Source organism: Pseudophryne corroboree, chromosome 5 (genome assembly GCF_028390025.1).
Source record: "Pseudophryne corroboree isolate aPseCor3 chromosome 5, aPseCor3.hap2, whole genome shotgun sequence".
Classification (NCBI taxonomy): domain Eukaryota; kingdom Metazoa; phylum Chordata; class Amphibia; order Anura; family Myobatrachidae; genus Pseudophryne; species Pseudophryne corroboree.
The window spans coordinates 124,242,171-124,269,767 of NC_086448.1; the positions used below are offsets into that span (position 1 = coordinate 124,242,171).

Here is a 27,597-nt window from a genome sequence, read left to right on the forward strand (position 1 = left end):
CACTAGCCATGAACATAGGCCAGGGCCTCAGCCGTTCCTTGCCACTCCGTGTGGTAAATGGCATATTGGCAAGTTTACGCTTCTCCTCCGACAATTTTATTTTAGGTTTTGGAGTCCTTTTTTTTCTGATATTTGGTGTTTTGGATTTGACATGCTCTGTACTATGACATTGGGCATCGGCCTTGGCAGACGACGTTGCTGGCATTTCATCGTCTCGGCCATGACTAGTGGCAGCAGCTTCAGCACGAGGTGGAAGTGGATCTTGATCTTTCCCTAATTTTGGAACCTCAACTTTTTTGTTCTCCATATTTTATAGGCAGAACTAAAAGGCACCTCAGGTAAACAATGGAGATGGATGGATTGGATACTAGTATACAATTATGGACGGACTGCCACGGTTAGGTGGTATAAAAAAACCACGGTTAGGTGGTATATATTGTAATACAATTATGGATGGACGGACTGCCTGCCGAGTGCCGACACAGAGGTAGCCACAGCCGTGAACTACCGCACTGTACACTGGTTGATAAAGAGATAGTAGTATACTCGTAACAACTAGTATGACTGACTATGACGGTATAAAGAATGAAAAAAAAACCACGGTTAGGTGGTATATATTGTAATACAATTATGGATGGACGGACTGCCTGCCGAGTTCCGACACAGAGGTAGCCACAGCCGTGAACTACCGCACTGTACACTGGTTGATAAAGAGATAGTAGTATACTCGTAACAACTAGTATGACTGACTATGACGGTATAAAGAATGAAAAAAAAACCACGGTTAGGTGGTATATATTATAATACAATTATGGATGGACGGACTGCCTGCCGACTGCCGACACAGAGGTAGCCACAGCCGTGAACTACCGCACTGTACACTGGTTGATAAAGAGATAGTAGTATACTCGTAACAACTAGTATGACACTATGACGGTATAAAGAATTAAAAAAAAACCACGGTTAGGTGGTATATATTATAATACAATTATGGATGGACGGACTGCCTGCCGACTGCCGACACAGAGGTAGCCACAGCCGTGAACTACCGCACTGTACACTGGTTGATAAAGAGATAGTAGTATACTCGTAACAACTAGTATGACACTATGACGGTATAAAGAATGAAAAAAAAACCACGGTTAGGTGGTATATATTATAATACAATTATGGATGGACGGACTGCCTGCCGAGTGCCGACACAGAGGTAGCCACAGCCGTGAACTACCGCACTGTACACTGGTTGATAAAGAGATAGTAGTATACTCGTAACAACTAGTATGCCTGACTATGACGGTATAAAGAATGAAAAAAAAACCACGGTTAGGTGGTATATATTATAATACAATTATGGATGGACGGACTGCCTGCCGACTGCCGACACAGAGGTAGCCACAGCCGTGAACTACCGCACTGTACACTGGTTGATAAAGAGATAGTAGTATACTCGTAACAACTAGTATGACACTATGACGGTATAAAGAATGAAAAAAAAACCACGGTTAGGTGGTATATATTATAATACAATTATGGGTGGACGGACTGCCTGCCGACTGCCGACACAGAGGTAGCCACAGCCGTGAACTACCGCACTGTACACTGGTTGATAAAGAGATAGTAGTATACTCGTAACAACTAGTATGACACTATGACGGTATAAAGAATGAAAAAAAAACCACGGTTAGGTGGTATATATTATAATAATACAATTATGGATGGACGGACTGCCTGCCGACTGCCGACACAGAGGTAGCCACAGCCGTGAACTACCGCACTGTACACTGGTTGATAAAGAGATAGTAGTATACTCGTAACAACTAGTATGACTATGACGACGGTATAAAGAAAGAAAAAAAAATACCACGGTTAGGTGGTATATAATTATACAATTATGGATGGACGGACTGCCTGCCGAGTGCCGACTGCCGACACAGAGGTAGCCACAGCCGTGAACTACCGCACTGTACTGTGTCTGCTGCTAATATAGACTGGTTGATAAAGAGATAGTATACAACAATATACTACTATACTGGTGGTCAGGCACTGGTCACCACTAGTCACACTGGCAGTGGCACTCCTGCAGCAAAAGTGTGCACTGTTTAATTTTAAATTAATATAATATTATGTACTCCTGGCTCCTGCTATAACAACCTGCAGTGCTCCCCAGTCTCCCCCACAATTATTATAAGCTTTTATACATTGATGTGCAGCACACTGGGCTGAGCTGAGTGCACACAGACTGAGTCACACTGTGTGACTGCTGTGTATCGTTTTTTTCAGGCAGAGAACGGATATAGCAGAGAACGGATATATTAAATAAAAGTTAACTTAACAACAACTGCACTGGTCACTGTGGTAAACTCTGTCTGCACAATCTCTCTCTCTCTCTCTCTCTTCTAATCTATTCTAAAGGAGAGGACGCCAGCCACGTCCTCTCCCTATCAATCTCAATGCACGTGTGAAAATGGCGGCGACGCGCGGCTCCTTATATAGAATCCGAGTCTCGCGAGAATCCGACAGCGTCATGATGACGTTCGGGCGCGCTCGGGTTAACCGAGCAAGGCGGGAAGATCCGAGTCGCTCGGACCCGTGAAAAAAAAAGTGAAGTTCGTGCGGGTTCGGATTCAAAGAAACCGAACCCGCTCATCTCTAATATATATACACATGTATATATATATATATATATATCATATGTGTGTGTGTGTGTTTATATGTATGTATGTATATACATGTGTATATATGTAGGCACATGGATATATATGTACTATAATTAAAATAAAGTAAACTTTTATTGCACTTGCAAGTGCCACCAGGAAGACAGCAGGCTGCAGAGGACGCTAGACAGTCATTAATAATACTCATGCAGCTAAAAAAAAAAAAAAAAAATTCTTTAGTGGAGGGGGGTTTCTGGGTACTCGGAAACCCCCCCTGGGTGCGCCACTGATAGTGCCATAATTTGGTTAAACAGTTAAGGTCATAACGTAAGCCATGAATACCAAGGCTTCTACAAGCACTCCCTTTACACTATAATGCACTAAAAATTAGAGCTATGCACAAACCCCCATGTTTTGGTTATGGGGCCTTATTCAGACCTGATCATAGCCCTGCAAAATTTTACAGGGCTATGATCAGGCACATTGACATGCGGTGGGACGCCCAGCACAGGGCTAGTCCGCCCTGCATATCTGCTTTCCCCCCCCGCAGAAGAACAAAAGCATCGCACAGCGGCACATTTGCACTTCAGGAGTAGCTCACGGCCAGCGCAGCTTTTGTGTGCTGTCCGGGAGCTACTCGTCGGTGCCCGGGTTGCAGTGGCTGCGTGTGACATCACGCAGCCGCTGCGACCCACCCCCGCAACGGTCCGGCCACGCCTGTGTTGGCCGGACCGCGCCCAGAAAATGGCGGCCAAATGCAATCGTGCCACCCCCTCCCACCCAGCGACCCCCTCTGCCTGTCAATCAGGTAGAGGCGATCGCTAGGCAACGACAGCCATCGGCTTGCGCATTTCTGACCTGATCTCTACACTGCGATGAACGGCAGAGTGCGATCAGGTCAGAATGACCCCCTTGGTTCTTTTGTGTTTTGGCAAAACTACCCTCAAGTGTTTTTTTTCTTTACAATTGATAAAACAGCTAAAATCGTGTAATTTGGACCTGTTTTTGTTCCTACGGTATTAGTAACATTTAAAAAAAAAAAAAATGAAATAGAGCACCAGTGCTCCAAAGATAAAACCAGTTCACCCGTGTGCACCACAATATAATAAAAGGATAATACCGTTTAGCTTAGATATATCCACTTCACATTCATCAGATGATTTTTTTCCCCCCAAATGGATCACTGATGTACACTCTGAAATAAAATGTGCCCCTTTTGTATGCACAAGAGCTGATTGTTGCTCATAAAGGGAAACACAAATAAAAAGATAATAGTGCAAATTATCGTTTTGTTTTTTTAAATGAAAAGATTTAATAACAAGACAAACTTACAAACATGACAGAGAAAAGCGCATGTCAGAAATCCCACTCAGGCATAAGCAGCAACTTAGGTGGAGAATCATCTTTGTCCCATGATGTTAATTAGGGAAGGCTGTACCGAGCTCCGGAACCAGATAACAGCAGGATGTCCACAGAAGTAGCCTTGAGATGGAATGGTAGTAAACGGGAGAGCAGCACGCTTAACGCGTTTCAGACACCTTTGTCCTTCGTAATCTAGGATTACCGTACACATGATTAAGTTAGCACAATGCAATATTCCTTATTCTTCTTTGGAGGGGTGATACACAAGTGAGAATAGGCCTAAACATTGGTGTGTGCCAGACAGATCTTTCAGGTGTAGCAATGCAAAACCAACACTTTTCAGTTACAGATCACATACGCTTCATAAATCTCTTTCATTTTTCTCTAAGTGTCTGACAAGCTGATAAGACTGCAGCATCAGTGCAATGGATGAGCTAGAAGACCACATTGCAATTGTTGGAATAGGATGCAACTTTCCAGGAGGTGAGTTGTTCACATGCTGTACTGTAATGAAACATATATGTACTGTATCTTTTGTCAATGATCTGCTTTTCTTAAAATGTAAGTGAAAGGACTATGGGGGTCATTCCGAGTTGATCGCTCGCTAGCTGTTTTTTGCAGCGCTGCAAACAGATAGTCGCCGCTTATAGGGCAGTGTATGTTTGCTTTGCAAGTGTGCGATCGCATGTGCAGCCGGGCTGTACAAAAAAGTTTTGTGCAGTTTCTGAGTAGCTCAGAACTTACTCAGCCGCTGCGATTACTTCAACCTGTTCTTGCCCAGAATTGACGTCAGACACCCTCCCTGCAAATGCTTGGACACGCCTGCGTTTTTCCAACCACTCCCTGAAAACGGTAAGTTGACACCCACAAATGCCCTCTTCCTGTCAATCTCCTTGCGATCGGCTGTGCAAATGGATTCTTCATACAATCCACCGCTCAGCAACGATGCGCTTTGTACCCGTGCGATGCACCTGTGCATTGTGGTGCATATGTATGCGCAGTTCTGATCTGATTGCAGCGCCACGAAAAATCCTAGCGTGCGATCAGGTTGGAATGACCCCCATATGACTATATAAAGAGAGTGCAATACAAATAAAGGTTTCTCTTAGCTGAGGAAGTTTGTGACTGACATGTATTATATGGGTGGTTAAATTGAGGGAATACATACGCTTTACCGGCAGCCGGGATCCCGGTTGTCATGATCCCAACATCGGGATCCCAGCGACCAGTATGCCGGCAGTGGGGCAAGCGCTAGAAAGTCCCTTGCGGGCATGGTGGCTCGTTGCGCTCACCACAGGTTATATTCTCCCTCTATGGGTGTCGTGGACACCCATAGAGGGAGAAAAACCTGTCTGTGGCGTCGGTATTCTGGCGGCAGCATTTCACTGCCTGTCAGTATTCCGATGTCGGCATTGTGACTGCCGAGTTTCTTGACATCTTATTGTGCAAAGCTTCAGACCACTAACATCCTTTCCTAATACCAAAATAAAATAATAACTCTTACATACTCTTGGCTGGTGAAGATACAGTTCAGATGCTTGGATGTCTGATGAAGAACGCTGTCCATGCTCCACTGCTGCCCAGGTGCAAACACAGAATTTTAGAGTAGCACAGTTCAAATATTAGGTTCCATCAAAAAGCAGAAACATATAAACGTGTCCCAATAAGCAATGAACAGACACTTTTTTTTATTGTAAAACACAACGTAATATGCTGCGCTATATAAAAAACTGTTAATAATAAATAATACATTCTACAATGATTTTAGTCTTTGTTTACATAGTGTGTTCTTCTTTGAGGCATCGTGATGTATAAAATGTGTCTATCAAAGAAAAAATATGAAAACCTGAAAATCTCTATTTCATGGTGCTACTTATCTAGAAATGAACCATTGTTTTATAGAGCAAATGCATGTATTTATCCAAGGAAGCTCAGATAAATCTCAATTTGTGTGTGTAGCCCCTGTGGGTAATGTATCTCTTTATTAACCTTATACAGTCAGGTAACCTTAAAAATTTAGGTAAGCAGCACATTTAAAGTAGGGATGAGCGGGTTCGGTTCCCTGAGAACCGAACTCCCCCCGAACATCATGCCCCGAGCTCGGATCTGAGTCCGGCTCGGGTTTTCCCGCCAGACTCGGAAACCAGAACGAGGCAAAACGTCATCATCCCGGTGTCGGATTGTCGCAGGTTTTGGATTCCATATAAGGAGCCGCTCATTGCCACCATTTTCACTCCAGTCCTGGAGAGTGTAGTGAGAGGACGTGTCTCCTCAGTGTCTGTGTGGGAAAGTGGTGTAGAGCGTGGGGTGGCGACCTGCTCTTTTGTGTCATTCAAGTGTTGTCTTGTTCTGCATCAGTCCAGTGGTGGTGTCTTGTGCTGCATCAGTCCAGTCACAATGGTGGTGTCTTGTGCTGCCATAAGTCTAGTGCTGCTGTATAAGTCCAGTCCATTGCAGTCGTGCTGTGTTGTGCTGCATCAGTCCAGTGGTGGAGTCCTGTGCTGCCATAAGTCCAGTGGTGGTGTCCTGTGCTGCTATAAGTCCAGTGGTGCTGCTGTCTAAGTCCAGTCCAGTGTAGCTGTGTTGTGCTGCATCAGTCCAGTGGTGGTGTCCTGTGCTGCCATAAATCCAGTGGTGCTGCCATATAAATCCATTCCAGTGGTGCTGCCATAGAAGTCCAGTGATGCTGTTATATAAGTCCAGGGGTACTGCCGTATAAGTCCAGTGGTGCTGCCGTATAATTCCAGGGGTACTGCCGTATAAGTCCAGTCCAGTGGTACTGCCACATAAGGTCAGTGGTGCTGCCGTATAAGTCCAGAGGTACTGCTGTATAAATCCAGTCCAGTGGTGCTGCCATATAAATCCAGTGGTGCTGTTGTATAAGTCCAGTCCAGTGGTACTGCCGTATAAGTCCAGTGGTGCTGCCATGTTGTTGCTGCTAGGAGTCGATCGTCATCCCAGAGGGGAAGTCAGAAGACCACTTGCACTACTTCAGCTAAGCAATTTTCTGTCCAACAGTCCTTTACGAGGAAGATGAAATATGACAGCAGTCATCCTGTTGCAAAGAGGATAACTGAGGCCTAGACAGCTATGTTAGTGTTAGACGTGCGTCCGGCATGCGCCATTAGTGCAGTGAAATTTAGACAATTGATGGAGGTAGGGTGTCCCTGGTACCAAATCCCATCTAGATTCCACTTCACTAGGAAAGCGATTCCCGAACTGTACAGGGACATTAAGAAAAGTGTCCTCAGTGTCCTGAAAAATGCGGTTCACCGGTTTCTGTAAGAGGCACACCGCTGACAACCTCTTACGGAAACTGAAGGACATCATTGCACAAAGGTTACCCCACTTAGACTCTCCTGGGGATTTGTGTTATCGGACAACGCCGCCAATATTGTGCGTGCATTACATCTAGGTAAATTCCAGCACGTCCCATGTTTTACATATACAATTAATTTGGTGGTGCAGAATTTTTTGAAAAAAGACAGGGAATTCAGGAGATGCTCTCGGTGGCCCATAAAATTGCAGTCCACTTTCAACATTCAGCCACTGCGTGCCACTTCTAGATGGGCCAGGTGTTTGCGCCACACACTTGTTTCGCTTAGCTTAGTCATCAAGCTACCTCGGTGCACCTCTTTTTTTCTTTGCATCATGTGCTGTTTCTACATCTTTGCATGAGGTACTGTTTGGGGCCTAGTATTTAAAAGTGCCATCCTGTCTGACACTGCAGTGCCACTCCTAGATGGGCCAGGTGTTTGTGCCGCACACTTGTGTCGCTTAACAAAGTCATCCAGCGACCTCGGTGCAACCTTTTGGCCTAAAAGCAATATTGTGAGATGTTCAGAATAGACTGGAAATGAGTGGAAATTAATGTTATTGAGGTTAATAATACCGTGGAATCAAAATGATCCCCAAATTCTGTGATTTTAGCTGTTTTTGTGGGGGGTTTTAAAAAAAATCATCCAGATTCAAAACCAAAACCCGAAAATATTGTTTTGGCAAAACCAATCCAGATCCAAAACATGAGCATGGATCCAGATCCAAAACCAAAATACAAAACACGAAAAGTGCCCGCCGCACATCTCTAATTTAAAGTTATAACACCCGCAGGGGTAAAATGATGTAAGTAGCATTAAATCCATGTCAGGATCCCAGTGTTGGCATCATGTGGTCGAAATAGTCCCTGTACACTTAGTATCTGTTTCATGACCGCAAATCAACATGCACATGTGCTATATGTGTATTGCACATATTCTACACTGTCTCATAAACACACACACATTTCTCATACACACTGACTCCACTCCACTGTATATAATACCTCTTCACCATGGTGCATTGTAAGTAATACCTGCCACCATGTGACTTTATATATTACACCTGCCACTATGTCACCTTGTATCTAATGGCCCATGTAGTGTGGGTAGTGGTTGGGTCTGTGCTCTAAGGCTGTTGAGAAGTTCCTGTCTGATCAGGAAACTCCTTAGTACTGGCTCCTCCTCCACTTCCTGGTAATTTATAGAGGGCTCCTGACATCACACTGGGAGGAGGGCTCCTAATTGTCATTTTTCAAAAACAATAATATGGCAGTTAGGTGCTGATTGGTTGATACTTTACCTCTCTTCACAAGCTTTGATAAATCTCCCCGTGGGAAAATGATAAGAAGTCAAATATTTCACATATAAGTAATGTGAATGCAATTGAAATGAGCAGCACATTGCATTACTTGAGTTTTGCTGGAGAAAAATGTTTAGGAGTAATTTATTTTAAAGGTTGAAAAGATGGGAAAATGTGGTGAGCAATTTGATTAACATGGATTGGGATACCAAAGCTTGAGTGATGAAAAAGAGTATGAGGTTGATTTAATTTATGAAGAGTGGAGAAGTGGACCAGTGGAGAAGTTGCCTATGGCAACCAATCAGCTTCTACCTATCATTTTATAGAGTGTACTTGATAAATGCTACCTCAGTACTGATTGGTTACTATATGCATCAACCCCTATGTTCTCAGTCTCACTCCATGGATGACAAGAGGGCAGACATTCAAGGAAATAAATATTACATGGACATGGAGTATTCTTTTTAATTAGTTAATTTAAATAAATCAGATTGTTGGTCCATAAACCCAAACATATCCCTCCCAGCAGTATATTGTTTTAATTCAATAGAATCTGTCTGATGCCATTAAGAGTTCCTCTTCTCTGCAGTAATGAAATTTGGCACTACAGAAGACTTTCTCCTATTAGACCGAGAAAAGTGAGAAATTCTTAGTAGTGCCATGTTATGATTTTAGCTAAAATGATTTAAAGGAATGGGAAAAGAAGGTCAGCTGGACTCTCCTCGATAACAATGGACTACCACAATATCTATTTTTTTATGAAATGCATTTACATATGTGCACATACTTTACATTTATGTTGGCCACAAGGTGCACTGTACCATAAATATAACTAAAAACATTTTCTACAGCACGTAATAAGTTGAAGATTAATTATTATAATAATGAATACATTGTAGTGTATACTGATGATACATAAACTGATATTAAAGATTTGACATTTAGGGGGGAATTCAAATGTTTGAAAAGTTGGTTGGGTGGGTAGATAGGAAAAAACAGACTCCCAACTGACTTTTCATACAATTGAATTCCACCCTTATTGTTTATGTTACATCTTGCAAACTATATTTTTACTGAACAGGTGAAGGAATCGATAATTTTTGGAAAGTGATTGCAGAGGGAAGAAACTGTACAATAGAGATACCAAAGGAAAGATTTAACACCAAGAATTGGTATGATTCAAATGATAGCAATCCTGGCAAAATATGCACCCGTCGAGCAGCCCTTGTAGAGGGGTAAGTATGTTATGTTTACAGATAAGTATTTTTTGGGGGGGTTACTATGCAACAGAATTCCTTTGAGTACATACTCCAATATAATTCAATTGATTAAAGAAATTCTTTGAATTTCAAATTTGAATTTCAAATTTGCATAAACTTAAAGGAGATAATTGTATATCTATTAGGCATCTATCCTAAAGTAGTTGGGACACTTCTAGCTGTTCTATTAATGATTCAGGAAACATTTGAAACCATTTGTTCCTTTTAAACAAACAGTACTTGCCAATAAATGGAGATGAAGTTAATCACTAGAAGGATGCATTGAATTGCATAATTTGGCATTCCAAAGATATGTGCAGACCCCCGTGGATTTGGTTCTAAATCATCATCGTGTTTTGGTTTTGAGAAACCAGCTTCAAGTGTCTTTGGTTCAGCTTTGGATCTTGGTTTCTTTAAAAATCAATAAAAACAGCTAAAAGCATGTAACTTGGGTACACAGTACACGGGACCCGGCGAGGGGGCCTCATGACGGCAGCGACGATGCAATGGCGGTGGTCATGCTGAATTCAGCAGCGTGTCCCTCGCTTACGATGAATGCAGGGCCGACAGAGGATGTCGCTGATACGTGCGGGAGTGCATCGTCAGCAACATAGCGGGTACACACTAAACAATGTGCACAATGGGGGTCATTCCAAGTTGATTGCTCGCTAGCAACTTTTTGCAGTGCTGCGATCAGATAGTCGCCACATATGGGGGAGTGTATTTTCGCTTTGCAAGTGTGTGAACACTTTTGCAGCTGACGGCACAAAGTTTTTTGCAGTTTCTGAGTAGCTCTGGACTTACTCAGCCGCTGCGATCTCTTCAGTCTTTTTGGTCCCGGAATTGACATCAGACACCCGCCCTGCAAACGCTTGGTCCTCTTTGTACCCGTACGATGCACCTTTGCAATGCGGTGCATACACAACCGCAGTTTTACCAAGAATTAACTTGATCACAGCACTGCAAAAAGTTGCTAGCGAGCGATCAACTCGGAATAACCCCCAATATCCCTGCCGGATCGGATGACATATCGTCTAGTGTGTACCCAGCTTTACATGCAATCGAAAACCTGAGATTCAGTTTTTAAATCCGAGTTTTGAACTGAACGGAAGACACGACTCGGGACTCAGTCCACTTGGATCCCCAAAGTTCAGGTGCTATCAATTTAAAACAAAAACGGCTCATCTCTACTCAAAAGCAATACCACCAAGTGCATCAACAAAAAGAGGGGATAGGGCTATGTTGATGAGAATTGCATCATCGCAGCAAAGGGTGTCTAACTATTCCAGAGGTCCGTAGGAATTCTGATAAATTTTGGAGTGTCCATGACCTTCAAGAGGAATTGGTAAGTAGGTTTCAAGGCATCACGCCACCCAAAACAAAACATTTACTAGCCAATGATCAGCAGCTAAAAGCTGCAACTGTAATAAATCCTAAATTATACTAATTGTTTAGTATTTATTACAGTGACCATTTTAAATTCATTTTTCAAAGCCGCTGATCATCGGTAACTTTGACACATCACAGCTTAGTAATCTATCCTTAGTGTAACATCTCTAGAAATCACATGCAAAACATTTACACATTTGTTAGCTAGCAGTCTTAGTGGAAACTCTTTTTCTCTATTCTAGAATGAATGACTTTGACAACAATCTGTTTAGAATCCATTCTTCAGAGACCGAGACTATGGACCCCCAGCACAAATTACTTTTGGAATGTACATACAGGGCTCTGGAAAATGCAGGCTATCCAACAGAGAGTATCAGTGGAAACAAAACTGGGGTGTTTATAGGTAAGACAAGTAATATATCAAACTGTGTTCAGTATTATTTATTATTACCAGTTATTTATATAGTGCACACATATTCCGCAGCGCTTTACAGAGAATATTTGGCCATTTACATCGGTCCCTGCCCCAGTGGAGCTTACAACTTATATTCCCTATCACATTTACACGCGCACACATTCATACTTGTTGGGAGCCAATTAACCTACGAGTATATTTGTGGATTGTGGGAGGAAACTGGAGTACCCGGAGGAAACCCACGCAAGTACGGGGAGAATATACAAACTCCGCACAGTTAGGGCCATGGTAGGAATCGAACCCATGACCTCAGTGCTGTGAGGCAGTAATGCTAACCATTACACCATCCATATAGTATAAAATACTGTACATCCTAGATGCAACCCAAGGGCCTGATTCTGAGAGGGACGGATTTCTGCTCGTGGAAGCAAAAAGCAAGTTTTTTCGCATACAGCGCATGTGCAGAATTTATGCATTTTTGTGTGGTTGTCGGAAGTTCCCTTTGCCAACCAATCTTGACCTGGAATTATTCCTGGAGGCCATGTTAGTTACCTAAAGTCACACTTTTGTAAAGCCCCAGTCTTCTACAGTTTCTTGCTACAAAGGAAAAATCTACAATCTCAGTGACCAAGATTTAAATCTATTGTTGATGGTATTTTTTTCAGGTGTTGCACTATATCAGTCCATAAAGTCAGTCCTCCAGGTGATGGAGGCTTCGCTGTTTAGATTTTCCATACCTGAGTTACTGTAACTTCTCATAAATCGGAGCAGTGCACCAAATCCACAGATTTTCTTTATATTTTATCCATAGTAATATATCAAACTGTGTTCAGTATTATTTATTATTACCAGTTATTTATATAGTGCACACATATTCCGCAGCGCTTTACAGAGAATAAAACACTTGGACTGTGTTTTACTAAAGCAGTAGGCAGAGCAAAACTTAAGACCTGTGCCAATAATCCATTCTGGTGTTAATGCAATAGTACACATTTTTTTCTATACTAATAATTTGTTTTATTGGGACCAGTGGAAGATGCATTTCATTTGCAAGTTATTCTTATTCAGTTATTTTTATTCATCAGCAGTCTCTCCCTGGGCACTGTCATAGTATCATATTGCCATCGGATGCTCTGCAGTAGTGTGCATTGCAACTCAACAGAGCAGGGTAACAGCTAGAGAGGACGAGGCCCATGTGCAGGCTATGTCTGTACCCCCTCCTTTCTAGCTGGCAGCACTGTAGCTCTTGGCACTAGGGTCACTTAGGAACCTTAGTGCTGTCCCAGAGTCTAGTGTGCATGTGCAGGTCTCTGGGAAAATGGCGCAGCAGGCATTTTTCAAGCAATTTCCTCACTGCACATACGCGAAACAATAGGAAAATGGCGCGGTGGGCATTTTCTAAGGAATTTACTTACTGCACGTGCGCAAAACACTGGGAAAATGGCAGCTGCACCATTTTCCTGGTGATTTCAGCAGCGCTGCTGCTGCCGACGTGGGTCTCCAGAGGGGAAGTATTGAAAAAAATGGGTGCAGGGTGTGTGGTGTGGGGCCCCCTGAACACCTGCACACACTGCACCCATTATAAATATGAAAGTGCGTCAGTGGCTTCAGACTAATGTTGTGCACATTCACCACTTGCACAGAAACAAATTAAATCAGCTGAAGTCACTATGCAGCAATATAGGCACGGACTGGGAACAACCTGGAGCTCACCTTCCAATCTCAGATACTGTAGCTGACGTTCATATTACAAGGGTTTGCACCATGACAGAGTGAATGACAATAAAGGCATGTAAAACACTGCTGAAGAGAGCCATTGAGGACGTTTAGAACAGCTGTTATTTAAAAAAAAAACACACAAAATGACCCAAACATTAGCATTAAAAAATGTTTGGCAGTATAAATATGAAGAGAGGGTTCATTCCAAAAATGCTCCATATTTATCCATTCTTTTTGCAGGTCTCATGAATAGAGATGCTGAAAGTATTTATAATAATTCACCTGATAACATCAATCATTTTAATGGAACTGGGACCTCATCATGCATAGCAGCAAATAGGATATCATATTGCTTCAACTTCACTGGGCCATCCCTTTCAATTGATACTGCCTGTTCCTCATCCCTTGTGGCATTACACTATGCCTGCCAAGCCATCAGACAAGGTATATAACACAGTGTATTATATACAGTATATATGAAAACAAACCAAAAATGTAGACAGTGTTGTTATTGTTACACCTGTTGGTACCCTGGCAATAGTGATGTAACATAGTAACATACAGTAGTTAATGAGGTTGAAAAAAGACAAAATGTCCATCGAGTTCAACCTGTATTATAAACGGTATCTGGTCTCTAGGTCGACAGTAACTAGGTCGACCACTATTGAGTTTTTCATTTTATTTTTATTGTTTTAACTTTTTCATACTTAACGATCCACGTGGACTACCATTGGGAATAGTAACCTTGCCCGAAGCATGGCGAGCAAAGTGAGCCATGTGAGGGGACACGGGGCACTAATTGGGGTTCCCAGTCACGAAACAGAGAAAACGACACCAAAAAAAATAAAAACTCATGTCGACCTGTTGACCTAGACCATGTTGACCTACAGACCCTGTCCACCTAGCATCCCTGTCGACCTAGTTACTGTTGACCAATAGTGGTCGACCTAGACACTGTCGACCTAGTTACTATCGACCCTTCATATCACACCCATTATAAACACTGTAATTCATGCTCTAAAATTTTCTTCTTTTAAACGCTGTATCCTTAGATATTTCTTTCAGCTAGGAATTTATTTAATCCATTTTTAAACATATTGACTGAGTTAACAATTACCACCTTCTCTGGCAGAGAATTCCAAATCCTTACTGCCCTTACTGTGAAGAACCCTTTTCTTGTTAATGGTCTCACACTGAGGGGGTAATTCAGACCTGATTGATGGGCTGCGTTTTTTGCTGCCCTGCAATCTGATAGCCGCTGCCTACAGGGGGGGGGGGGGGGGGGGAGGATTAAATCGATGTGCAAGTGTGTGTTCGGATGTGTAGCAGAGCAAAACTGATTTTGTGCAGTCTCTGCGCAGCCCAGGACTTACTCAGCCATTACGATTGAATCCTGCTGATCGTGGCCGTATTTGACGTCAGACACCCTCCCTTCAAACGCTTGGACACACCTGCGTTTTTCCGGACACTCCCTGAAAATGGACAGTTGACACTCACAAATGGCCTCTTCCTGTCAATCTCCTTTTGAACGCCAATGCAAATGGATCCTTCGCACAATCCTGTCGCTGACCGGCGATCCCCATTGCGCATTGCCACTCAGATGCATGCGCAGTTCAGATCTGATTGTATGCAGCAATCAGGTCTGAATTACCCCCTGAGATCCATTTAAAAAAATCCCATGCAGAGTGTGCATATTTTGGCCCATATACTGGGATTCAGCTCCCTGAAGTGGTAGCAAATTCAAACCAAAATAATTTCATGTTTGGTGTCATTTGAAGCGCTAAATCCCTCACACAACAGAAACATGTATATTGCATATACATGAAAAATTGAGACATTTTTTTCACAAACATTTGCAAAAGCACATTTTTTGCCTGAGAGACAAAGGAAGCACATGTCAGTTTAAGCAGGACAATAGACCAATCACTAGCGAGTTACTAGTACTGACAGCCACCATCACTTTCAACTAATATTTGCACTAGACAAGTGATCTGTGTGTTTCAGTAGTATTTTCATCTTATTTCAATTCTGCAATGCATTAGAGCTAAATGCTCTTGCTACTTGTTGCCTAAAGCAGGACGCTATTGTCTTGCCACTATTCTCCTATTCAATCATAGGGGCTAATTCGCAAAAGCGATCCTTACTGCATTTAGCCGATCTTCAAGGACTGCGCACCAGCAGAACCTGTTCTGTGCATGTGCAGAACGGGTCCTGCGATCACTTCTCTAAAATGCAAATGTCTCTGCCTGATTAACAGGCAGAGGCATTCATAGGGACGGGCAGGGGCGGCCAACGTTCGGGAGAATGGGGGGCGTGTCACCTCCATTTTCCAGGAGTGGCGAGGCCAAGGACTGCGTTGAGACAGGGCCGGAGCTTCCACTCGGCAGCTTTAGGCAGCTGCCTAGGGGCATCAGGACCTGAGGGGGTGGCCTGCTACAGCTACCTGAAAAAGGTAGTATGGTCCTACCTTTCACTGCCGCCGCAATCCCCTCGACACTCGTATCTTACAGTAGCTGCGACTGCTAAGCAGTAACTTTGACAGCGCCTGGTGTCCTGGCTGGGGGTGACATACGGTGCTGATCTTCATTCCAGGCTTTTCACAGACTACTCAGTCCCAACTCTGCATCGCAGCTTGCATGTAAGGTGGCTGCACAGTGCACTGCCTGCATTTGATAAGGAAAGTGGGGGAGAGCAGCAGTGTGTGGGGGAGGAGGGGAGATGAGCAGCAGGCATGCACACAGATTGTGGGGGGAATAGAACAGCAGACATTTAACAGAGATGGGGGGGGGGAGGGTGTGAGCAGCAGGCACCCACACAGACTGGAAAGATGGGGAGAAGAGAGTAGCCATGCAACAAACAGGGGGTGGGGGAGACCAGCAGCATGCCATTCATCTGAACGGCAGGTAGGGGGAAGGGGCAGTAGACAGAAGTTTTGCCTAGGGTGCCGAGAAACCTTGCACCGGCCCTGCGTTGAGAGATGCAGTTACCTTGGCCCTGCAAGCCGCACTGTGATGACAAGGCTGAGTAGGCTGAAGCTTACTCAGCCTGCCATTGCAGATGAACATCACGTTGGTCGCGATGTTCATCTAAAATGCAGTCGCATTGCAGATACAGGGAGGAGGTGGTATGCACCTCCTACTGCATTTGCACTGCTAAGGACTGCAAATACAAAGCTGCTGCGAGCAGCTTTGCATTTGCAATCATTAATGAATCAGGCCCACTCTAATTCTCTAATTTCCTGGGAGACAATAAATAAATGATAGAGCTAATCCATGGCCACAACTAGAGGGGAGGCTAAGGGGTCATGTGCCTCGGGTGCTGGAAGTGGGGGCACTGGGAGTGCTGATGGAGACTCGGGAGCCACGTGTTCTCGCAAGAACACCTAGTCTTAGAAGTCCTGCAGTAAGAACACGTGGCTCCCGAGTCTTCTTCAGCGCTGCCTGGTCAAAGGAGCCTGGCAGCGCTGAAGGAGACTTGGGAGCTGCATGTTCTCACAAGAACACTGGATCCTGGAAGTCCTGCAGCCGACGGAGGTCCCAATATATAGATCCAAGTGGCATTAAGTTGGTCTCTTAGCCACACAACCTGGGGTATGTTTAGGAGTTTTAAGATTTTCTATTTCAGATCCTATAATGCGGGTTTCTTGGCTATTCTTGTTCCTACAAAAGTGTTAAGTAATGATGGAGGTATTCCCAAGATCTGGTTGCTAGATGCTGTGTGAAGCTTTTCAACATTTTGCTTTGACATGTCTGTACCAAATTTACATTTCCAGCTGCCCCAGAATCTTTTGTCAAATTTTATTTTTCCTGATTTTTCCCTTTTTCCAGATGGATTTATTTCCTACGTGGAAACTTGTGTCTCCCAGTTCGCTGAGTGTCTTAGCTGTAGTAATTGGCAATAAGTTTGAGGGAGATGCACTCAGGACAGCTTAAGTGATTTCATTCAAATCTATGAATCCTTAATATCCCTTTTTACAAATCAATAAAATTAGAACAAAATTAACTTGATTGTAGTGTCTAGTGGTATCACAAGCAGGGACTTTAACTTTCATTTGCATTATTTTTTATTTTTTACTTTTTTTATTTTTACTTTTTTTTGGGGGGTGGGGGTGGGCAAATTACTGCCTTACCCCGGGCGCCGAAAAAAACCTAGTTTCAGCCCTGGCTAATCTGATTAGTGGGAGGCATTTGATATGCCACCTGTCGTAATCCCAGCGCTCACCATACCGACGCCGGAATCCCGACAGCCAGCATACCGTCAACTATTCTCCCTCTTGGGGTGTCCACAACACCCCAGGAGGGAGAATAAATAGCGTGGTGCGCCACCGTGCCCACAGCGTGGCGAGCACAACGAGCCTGCAAGGGGCTCTTTTGTGCTTACCACACTGCCTGCATGCCGGCGGTCGGAATCCCGGTGCCAGGAGCCGGGGTTCCAAGCGCCGGCATAACATACTACACCCCTGATTAGTTGCTATGGGCAACATCACCTCTTTTCACCTTTAGAAGACAATTGTCCATCGAGTTCAACCTATATTTTGATTTACTGATAATGTATCACTGGATTATTTTTCCTGAGCCAGATACTGTCTTACATTATTATTACAGATTATATCCTTGGATGCTATTTTCAGTAAAAATGTGTCTAACCCTTTCTTAAACACATCAATTGAGTCAGACATTACAAGCTTCTCTGGCAGTGAATTCCATAATCTTACTGCCCGCACTGTGAAGAAGCCCTTCCTGCGCTTCCTGGTGTTAAACTTCCTCTCCTCTAACCGTAGAGTGTAACCGCGTGTCCTGTGTCCAGACCTCTCAATAAGCAAATTGCCTGACAGTTCCATGTATTGTCCCTTGATGTATTTGTAAATATTAATCATGTCTCTTAATACCTTATTGGCCTTTACTGCTGCATCCTGACATTGGGCACTGCTGATAAACCTACTGTCAATGAGCACCCCCAAATCCTTCTCCATTACTGATTTCCCAAGAATTACCCCATTTCATTTATAGATTGCATGTTTGTTTTTGGTCCCAAAATGCATAACTTTACATTTCTCTATATTAAACCTCATACTCCACTTAACCTGCCCAAACGTCCAGTTTATTTAAGTCATTCTGAAGAGAGTCAACATCCTGATCTGATTTAATTATCTTACACAGTTTAGTGTCATCTGCAAACATTTACTCTCAAGACCCTCTGCTATGTCATTTATAAATATGTTAAACAGAAGAGGCCCTAGTACAGATCCTTGAGGTACACTACTTAATACTTTAGCCCAGCTCGAAAATGTTCCATTGACCACCACCCGCTGTTCCCACACTACTGTAACCGTAGTGTCTACATTCATTGCTGTACACAGTGTTTATTGTGAACTAATTGTAAAAGTCAACTTTTTTTAGATACTGTATTTCCTTATATATCGCAGCTATAATGCTTACACAAACACACACATATATACACACCGCATACAAACAACTGAGATATAAATGAAAATTTCTGCTTGAACAGGAGACTGTGAGATGGCGATTTGCGGTGGTGTCAGCTGTATTATGGAACCTCGTGTCTATGTTGCTCTTAGTAAAGCAAAAATGATTTCTCCGGAAGGTACAAGTAAACCTTTTTCAAGCAAAGCAGACGGATACGGAAGAGGGGAAGGATGTGGTATTGTTCTCCTAAAACCTCTAAAAAAGGTAATTCATGATGAAAAAAATGGTTTGTTTGCAATTGTGTTATTCTGAGATAGGCTGTAATCTGCCTTTGTACACTAGCATGCAATTGTGGACCAACAAATATCAGCAATAGTGATGCAAAATGCGACACCTTCACAAGGGAGCAGATGGGTAGACCAGGGTGCTGCTATAATAATGTAGATTAGACACATCTTATATTGTGCAACATGCAAAAATGTGCGATTGTCAAATAAGAGGTTTACATAAGAATGAAGAGAATGCAGTTAAAGGGGAGGGCCTGGTAATACCCCTTTTCCAACAAAAACCCGGTTCTGACCTGAGTAAATGAACATGGTTTCAAGCATGTCACAGCTGTGTTCACACCGCAGGCTAGCGCCAGGTTATTGCCAGATCTTACCTCTGCCAGCGCTTGGAGATAACATCATCTCCAAACGCTGGTGATGCGGCTCTCCATATGCTTTTAGTGTGACCCTGGTCACATGACACAGGTCGCACTGTTCAAACAGAAGGCTACATGGGTCGGTGCCACAGCAGGCTACCAGGGTTGGGTAATACGACCTGGGTAATTATTATCTGACCCTTTCACACCAAACCTCGACCTGGGTTGACCCAGCAATAACCCAGGTTAAAAGTTTGGTGGAAAAGGGGTATTAGTGGAGAAAATCATAGCACTTTTTCTAATAGATTTCTGTAAAAAACATTATTTTCTCTACCACTGTAGAACACTGAATGTTGAAAAAAAATACAACTTCTGACAGGTGTATTTGCCTATGTGTCTAGTTCTTCTTTAGTTGCAATTACGTGAACACATTATTACTGTAGAACAGGTAATCCAAAAATGCTGACCAGATCCTAAAACATCTTATCTGCAGGTCTATATTATCCTGAATAAAGCAGCAACTTCATAAATAGATATAACAACCTGAGACATGACATAATTATCCCATATAAAATCTAAATATATTGAGATTCAGATAATGTACATTTGTATACTGACATTTGCCGATTTAAACAAATTATGTCTTTACAACAAGAGACTGTAAAATGGGTACTGGAAATAAGGACTCTCAGATAGGTTTTCTGGTAAAACACAGTGTCTTTATTGGCATTGGCACGAGTCCACACCCCCTACCAGCAAAGCCACGCCCCCACCCATGAAGCCACAGCCCCTAATTTCGGGCACGTGCCTCTGGCGCGCAAGGATGTCCCTATTTACCAAAATGACAAGTTGGGAGGTATGATAACATACACAGGCTTGGGCCTGGTCACACAGGTACATAACTTAAAATTAACAAATGAAAGTAAATGTCTTATCACTCCCCATGCTCAACATCCTGCAGCCACCATCCTCCATGCTCTCCTGGCACAGCCAACATCCACAGTCCCTGGCACTATAAAACTGCAATCTACTTGCTGGCCTCTAACAGGCATAAGTGCAACGTGCAGTGGGTGTATGGGAGTTTTAAACCCTTCTCCTGCTTCTGACTTCCTGCTGACTCTGGGCACTTTGAGCTGTGAAGTCCTGTAAACCCAGGAGTTCGATACTTCTACTACAGGTGCAGAATGTGCAGGTCTTATTTTCCTCTCCCTTGGTGGGAGTTGATCCCACAGAAATGTGGGCAATTGTGGTGAGACACAAGCCCTCTCACCACAAGACCTAAAGGATCTAATTGGAACACCTAAACTGATTTAATAAAGGTTATATAAAACTTAACCTTGGACTAAAATGCATCGTACCTTTCATAAAGTCGCACCACAATGACGAAACCAGTCAAGCGCTTCAGTCTCTTTAACATTGTATGCTCGCTCTCACAGTAACATCGATGCTGACAGTCTTGGGATGGGTATTTGACAACTTTAGCTTAGGCTCTGACAGCTGAAGACCATTCCTCAACCTACCCTGTTCATTTATCCAATGAGGTGGGGTATTCTATTAGCCATGTTACTTTTCTGTCTGGAAAAAAAACAGGCTAATATCGCACTTCTAACCTGATGGTCATTATCGGGCTATCCGATCATAGCCATTTTTTTGCAGACGAAAAATGTCCCGTTTTTGGATGATAACACATGGGATCCTGGATAAGTTTCCGGATCCATGTAGCATAGCGGGAAAACAGGTCTCCTGGGCTGGTTATTTGGGATTTTGCTGTTAAGTATGGAGGTGCTGGCACCAGAGTTTGGGGGAGATGTATGCAGCCTTGGAGAGAGATAAAGTGAAGAGAAATAAAGTACCAGCCAATCAGCTCCTAACTGCCATGTTACAGGCTGTGTTTGAAAAATGACAGTAGCTGATTGGTCGGTACTTTATCTCTCTTCACTTTATCGCTCTCCAAGGTTGAGTACATCTACCCCATTATGAGGCAAAGTGATGGGTGTTCCTGGGCGGTGTCTGGGATATGGCCCGAAGAGAGTGGAAAAAAACACCCTGTTGCAGACATGTCAATGCAAGGGATGTGGATCATAGGGTCGACAGTCATTAGGTCGACAGTGACTAGGTCGACACCTACCTCTGTTGACCTAATGCATGTCGACCAATAGTGGTCGCCCTGATGAGTGTTGACCTAAGTGCTGTCGACCTAAAGACCGGATCCCAGTGCAAGTGGCCTGCATTTTTCAGTTCAGATGGAGAGACTATATCTGCCATTGGTAGGTGCCACTTTCGATGTTGGACACGATGGTGTAAAAATATAGGACCATCTGCAACCGCTTATGGTGCTACTGAACACAGGGGTGCAGAAAGTGTACGTCTCACGGCTTGCACATTCTGCATCTGCACCAAAGGAAGGCTAAAAAATATTATCGCTGGTGTGGACAGGAATTTGTTTTAACACATACTAAGCGCACATTAAGTCACAGCTAAGCGCAATACAACATGGTATGAGAAAAAGTTGTGGCCGCATTATCATAGCAGATACAGATTCCAGAGCCGTATATATATATAAAATATTGCAGTACACACATCACGTACAAACTACACACAGATGGCCTCTGCGCGTGTACTTGTTCTGCCGTGCGTGCACATATTCACAATTTGCGTATGTATGGGTATACGCGTGGTATGGGTATCTATGGTAGAGTTTGTGAATGCATAGAGAGCTATCAAAACACATTACATATTTAATCCAAATAGTGCACAATGTACACATAGTCCCCCTGCACCACATCAGAAAGTAACAGCAGTTAAAATGGTTTCAGAACAAAGGGATTCACCTTTACAGAATAGGAGGGGACAGAACAAGGTCATAAGGTGGTGTTTGGTATCCAGCTGTAGGGTATTTTAAGGGTAACATTCCGGTGTTGGTTTGAGGAAGATCGCATGTTCCTGCGGATAGTTATGTGCAGAAGCAGAATATAGATATAAACTGTATTTACTGTACATTATGTATGCGGCGGGAAGCCAGAGGAGACCACCCACAAGAGCAGTTGGAATGGACATCGCCCACCTATTCAAACCGACCTATGACCTCTCCTGTACTGTAAAAGTGCATCCCTGTGTCCAATGGACAAAGGGATTACAGTATCCATTGTATTGAGTTTTGGAAGAATTGTATAAAGAGAGCTTGCTGCAGGCCTGGAGAGACACAAGACTCACAAAGTTATCTATTAGATGACCGAGGACCGCGCCGGGAAGCGCAAGCGAATCTACTCACGTATGTACCATTGAATGTAGCCATTTACTCTGTTATATTGTATTGTATTATTTGTATTGTAAACCCCTTTCAGCAATAATACGCTGTGGTTTCGGAACCCAGCTGTTTAATCACAATCTGGTGTCGTGTCTTCATTGCCCTGCTAAGGTTAAAAGTGTTTTATCATTGCATTGCATTACTGTAGAGGTTTAAAGTGTATCTCTGGGTGTGTGCGCTTTGTACCCCCAGCGCAGCGTTTGTACGCAAAGTCCGTACAGTGATACGGGACTCCGTACGCAAACAGTGTATAAAGTACGTAGCGTGTGTACTAAGTTTAGCGGCCGCAGCGGTTCCATGGTAGAGTGTATTCTAAGTGTGTATAAGGTATAGCTTTCATTCCTGTAAGATAATCAGCATTATCAATTGGGGGCTCTCCGGTTTTCCACATACTTACTACCTAACAGGTCACAGCAGACGTAATCTATCAGCAAAAGGGTGGACAGAAAGTATCCTACGTATAATTTTCTTGGTCGATGGATGCTGAAAACCCTGCTTGATTGCTGATTAGATGGCATCTGCTCTGTATGGCTTGTAGAGATGCTGGTAGAGCCCGTAAGGTAAACAGGAAAAAAGCTATTTAAAATCTGTGAATTTTTTTTTGGGCGCCAAAACCGTACACAGCACCCATACTCTTTGCATACTCTCTCACATTGTTGCCATAACATTCAGATTGCTAGATTCATTTAAACCTATGTGAAACCGGAGATATTTTTGTTGCTATATAGTTAAAACTAAAATAAATGTTAAGGAAGTAAGTGTAAGACACACACGCAGCCTGGCCTAGTTGTAAAGGTTTATACAGAAAGAAACTGTGTGTTGTGTTAAGTGAGCGATTATAGTTAATATTGCTCACATTTATAGAATTGTGTGATTTGTGCTTTTGCGGACGTACGGTTTTGTACACGTGTCTCGGACAAAGTACAGGACTGCGTACGCAGCGTAAGAGACACGGAAGATCGCGTGTTTACGCAAATTGCATAAGAAGTACGGTCGCTAAGTACAAATTACACAATAGTTCGTTTAGTTTAAAGGTGGGACAGTAGCCACGCTGCAATAGCACCAAACCACCCGGTTTCTAAAGAAATTTAGTATAAAAACAAAATTTAGTATAAATCATTTTTTTGAATTGCCTCTGGGGGTAAAGCTGCCAACTTGAATGAATCCTAATTTTCTGTACAGAAAAATAAAGTGTATTTGAGTGAGCGAATGCAGGAGTGAGTGGATACTGAACCCAAGAACTGAAGTGGTCTAGGTGGTCTAAGCTAGGTGGTCTAGGTGGACACACTGGGTTAGTAGAGGCCCAGTGGTGTAGGGTTCGCAACCCTGCGTTATTAACTAGGTGGTCTTAGTGGACTGAGTGGTATCCCATACAACTCTTAGTGGCCTGAAGTGGTCTAGGCTAGGTGGTCTACAGCAATTGTAGGGCATATAGATAACTAGTATCTATAGGCTGTGCTATTGCATCACATGTCCGTTTGTTCTGCACAGCGCAACGTGAAATTATTGTGTCATATGCGCTGTGGAAGAGCATACGCAGACGTGATTGTATAGACATAGGGGTTTTTCTTTGATAACTTCGGGAAATCTCCCTGGTGGGCTTCACTGGAAAGGGTGAAAGATAGTTATCTAATTTCTCTGTTTTTCACCCTACAAACAATTCCAGTTGAAAGATACTGAAAAGAAAATTTTCACTGCCTCTCTCAGGAAAATATTCCAAATAGAACTTCCACCGAAAGAAATTACGGTGTAAGGTCTGATAGGAGCCCTAAGTTGGGTACATTGCGATCCGCTATCAACAGTGTATCGTTGTATTGGCCAGCATGGGCGAGAGCGAGTGGAAGGCGCTCAGGTATACTTCCACCGTCTACTTATATTGAGTATTTTGGTGTTTGTGGGAATTTTTTAAAGATATTAGAAGAGACCCACAAATATGGGAGCCAGTTGCTCAAGTAAGAGACGTTTAGACAGGGTTCAGGCAGAATTGTGGCCAACAGGCTCAGCAAGGTTTATCATGTGTGAAAAATATGGTTCACACACAGAAGTTTTATGCAATGAGTGGATATGTATGACTAACAATGATAGGGAACCATTCCCTAAGGTGGGCAGCTTTGAACCAGAGGTATTACAGAACTTAAGGTTAAGGATTTGTCTGATAAAATCCAAGAAACGAAGGATTAAACATACAGATTGTTTAAATTTGTGGCAACAGGAGGAGGATATGCAAAGGGAATTAGCTCGCGCAGCAGGTTCCAAACCTAGCGGGAAAACAATGGCGACCGCACCACCACCACCATATATTGTTGGAGAGAAAATGGGTACAGGCAATGATACATTGGTACAGAATAGGAGTGTAATTGCAAAATGTACTAACGCTAACCCTTGCCAGTTGTACCCTGTTTTAAATTTTTCCCAGGACTGCGAACAAGGAGATGAGCCCATCACGATATCGGCACTCTCTCTAGCAGCCACCATACAAGACACTCAGGTGGGCACGGCCCAACCAACAAGAGCAGTAGTCAGGCCCCCTAGTGGAGGGATAAGTGAGGTCGTGTCCACAGGTAAGTACGGTACCATACATTATGCAGAGACAATAGCACCTCACATTGTAGAGTCAAATCAAAATGACGTAATTGAATTAAATCCTGTCAGGGTGATCGCAGTCCCCAATGGGAAGACTGACGCTCAGGGAGTAACTCCCGTCAGGAACATTGCCATGCATTGTCCCTGGTCCCGGACAGAATTAAGGTCAATCATGTCAGGATTTCCCGATCCCAGAAAAGATCTAGTCGCATGCCAGAGGTTCATTAAAGAGTTAAGTAATGCCACCGAACCCACAAACAAAGATTGGCGAACAGTGCTATGGGTATGTTTACCCTCCAATATTGACCCCGCAAAATTTATAACTGATGGCAACTTAGACGCAGAAGTACCTCTCACTGATGAGTACACTCAGGAGAATGTACGACAAATCAATCTGCAATTAGGAATATATTTCCCTACTGTTGTCAAATGGAATAAAATCTTTTCCATAAGACAAAAGGAAGGTGAAACAGCATCCGAATATTTCCATCGAGCACTGCAGGAAATGGCTAGATACACTGGGATCGAGGACATTAGAGACAATGTACATCACAGGGAGGTAGCTGTTTCAGTATTAATGGACGGGTTGAAGGAGGCACTCAGAACAAGGGTACAGACCTCTCTACCAAACTGGAGAGGTATCTCGGTGGCTGCATTGAGAGAGTCCGCTATCGAGCATGATAGGAACATCATTAAACACAGGGAGTCACAGGGGGAAAAACTGATGACGGTAAGTATACAGGCCCTTACGGCAAAACCCCATCAGCCGAAAACCCGGACCCCTGTTGTTTGGGACAGACCTAGAACATGTTACATTTGTAGGAAGGAAGGGCATTTTGTCAAAGACTGTAAGAGTAGTAGAGCGCATAGCCAAGATAGACCCCTAGACAGAGAATACGAACCACACTACTACTCACATAATTGGGATCAGGGACAACATAGGAGAAGTTACGGGCCACATGCAGGGGAAACGAGGAGGTACCCACCAAGGAGAGATGGGCAGACCTCCGGAAATTCTCAGCTACCTCCCCCACATATCGTAGCTGCCAATGCGCTGCGGGAGGGTCTCACCACACAATAGGGGTTGGGCCACACCTATAGTCTGCAGCCAGTAAAGTTGATTGCTAGCCTTGGTAGTGAACCTGAGGTCACGGTTGATGTAGCTGGTGTACCATTACCTTTTCTTGTAGATACAGGGGCGGCCAGGTCAGTGCTAAATTCGACTGTAGGTATAAAAACCACGGGTAAAACAATTTCGGCAGTGGGAGTAACAGGAACGGTGCAACACTACCCTTTGAGTAGACCGGCAGAGATTACGATAGTGCCCCTGCAGACCAAACACTCTTTTCTGCTGGTTGCATCGGCTCCGACTAATCTGCTCAGCAGAGATTTATTGTGTAAAATGCGGTGTGTCATATATTGTACTCCTGAGAGTGTCTTCTTGGATATACCCGAGAATCACGTTCAAGAAGTGCAAGATATATTAGACACCCCTCAAAGGCTAATGTCGCACTCTGTTGTTATAGACAATTGTCCATCAAAGGTAGAGGAAATTATCTCACAAATACCGGGTTCCCTTTGGACCAAAGATGGACAAGACACTGGATTGATGGCGAATGTAGCTCCAGTAGTAGTGTAAGTAAAAGATGGTAGGATAGCTCCAAAAATCCCTCAGTATCCTCTGAAGCCAGAGGTAGAATTAGGAGTGTACCCCGTCATAGAGCGGTTGCTACAACAGGGCATACTAGTCAGGACGTCCAGCACTGCCAATAGTCCCATCTTCCCTGTGAAAAAGAGTGGGGGGAGGGGTTACAGGCTAGTGCAGGATCTAAGGGGGATAAACAAGATAGTTGAGAGCCAATTCCCCGTAGTGCCCAATCCAGCTGTCATCCTCATGCAAATTCCCCCTACTGCGAAATTTTTCACTGTTATTGACCTCTGTTCTGCTTTCTTTTCTGTCCCTCTGCACCCTGACAGCCAATACCTCTTTGCATTTACATACAGAGGAGTACAGTACACCTGGACTCGTCTTCCCCAAGGCTTCATTGACAGCCCGAGTATTTTCTCCCAGGCCTTGCATGACTGTTTACAATCCTTTCAACCTGAGAGTGGATCAGTGCTAATACAGTATGTCGATGACTTATTGTTGTGTTCTGATTCACTCGAATCGTCCTTGAAAGACACGAAACAGCTTCTGTTTCATCTTTCCCAAACGGGACACAA

At 43.5% G+C, this 27,597-nt stretch overlaps 1 protein-coding gene across 1 annotated transcript in view; it reads left to right on the plus strand.

Annotated features, from left to right (window-relative positions):
- Positions 1–4,441: 4,441 nt before the first annotated feature.
- The window catches only part of LOC134929567 (phthioceranic/hydroxyphthioceranic acid synthase-like), a 38,324-nt gene continuing 15,168 nt past the window's right edge, over positions 4,442–27,597 (plus strand). Inside the window, exons 1-5 of the mRNA XM_063925158.1 lie at positions 4,442–4,499; positions 9,715–9,868; positions 11,524–11,684; positions 13,656–13,859; positions 18,924–19,105. Of these exons, the coding sequence (XP_063781228.1) occupies positions 4,442–4,499; positions 9,715–9,868; positions 11,524–11,684; positions 13,656–13,859; positions 18,924–19,105 (759 nt within the window). The remainder of the gene's footprint in view (positions 4,500–9,714; positions 9,869–11,523; positions 11,685–13,655; positions 13,860–18,923; positions 19,106–27,597) is intronic.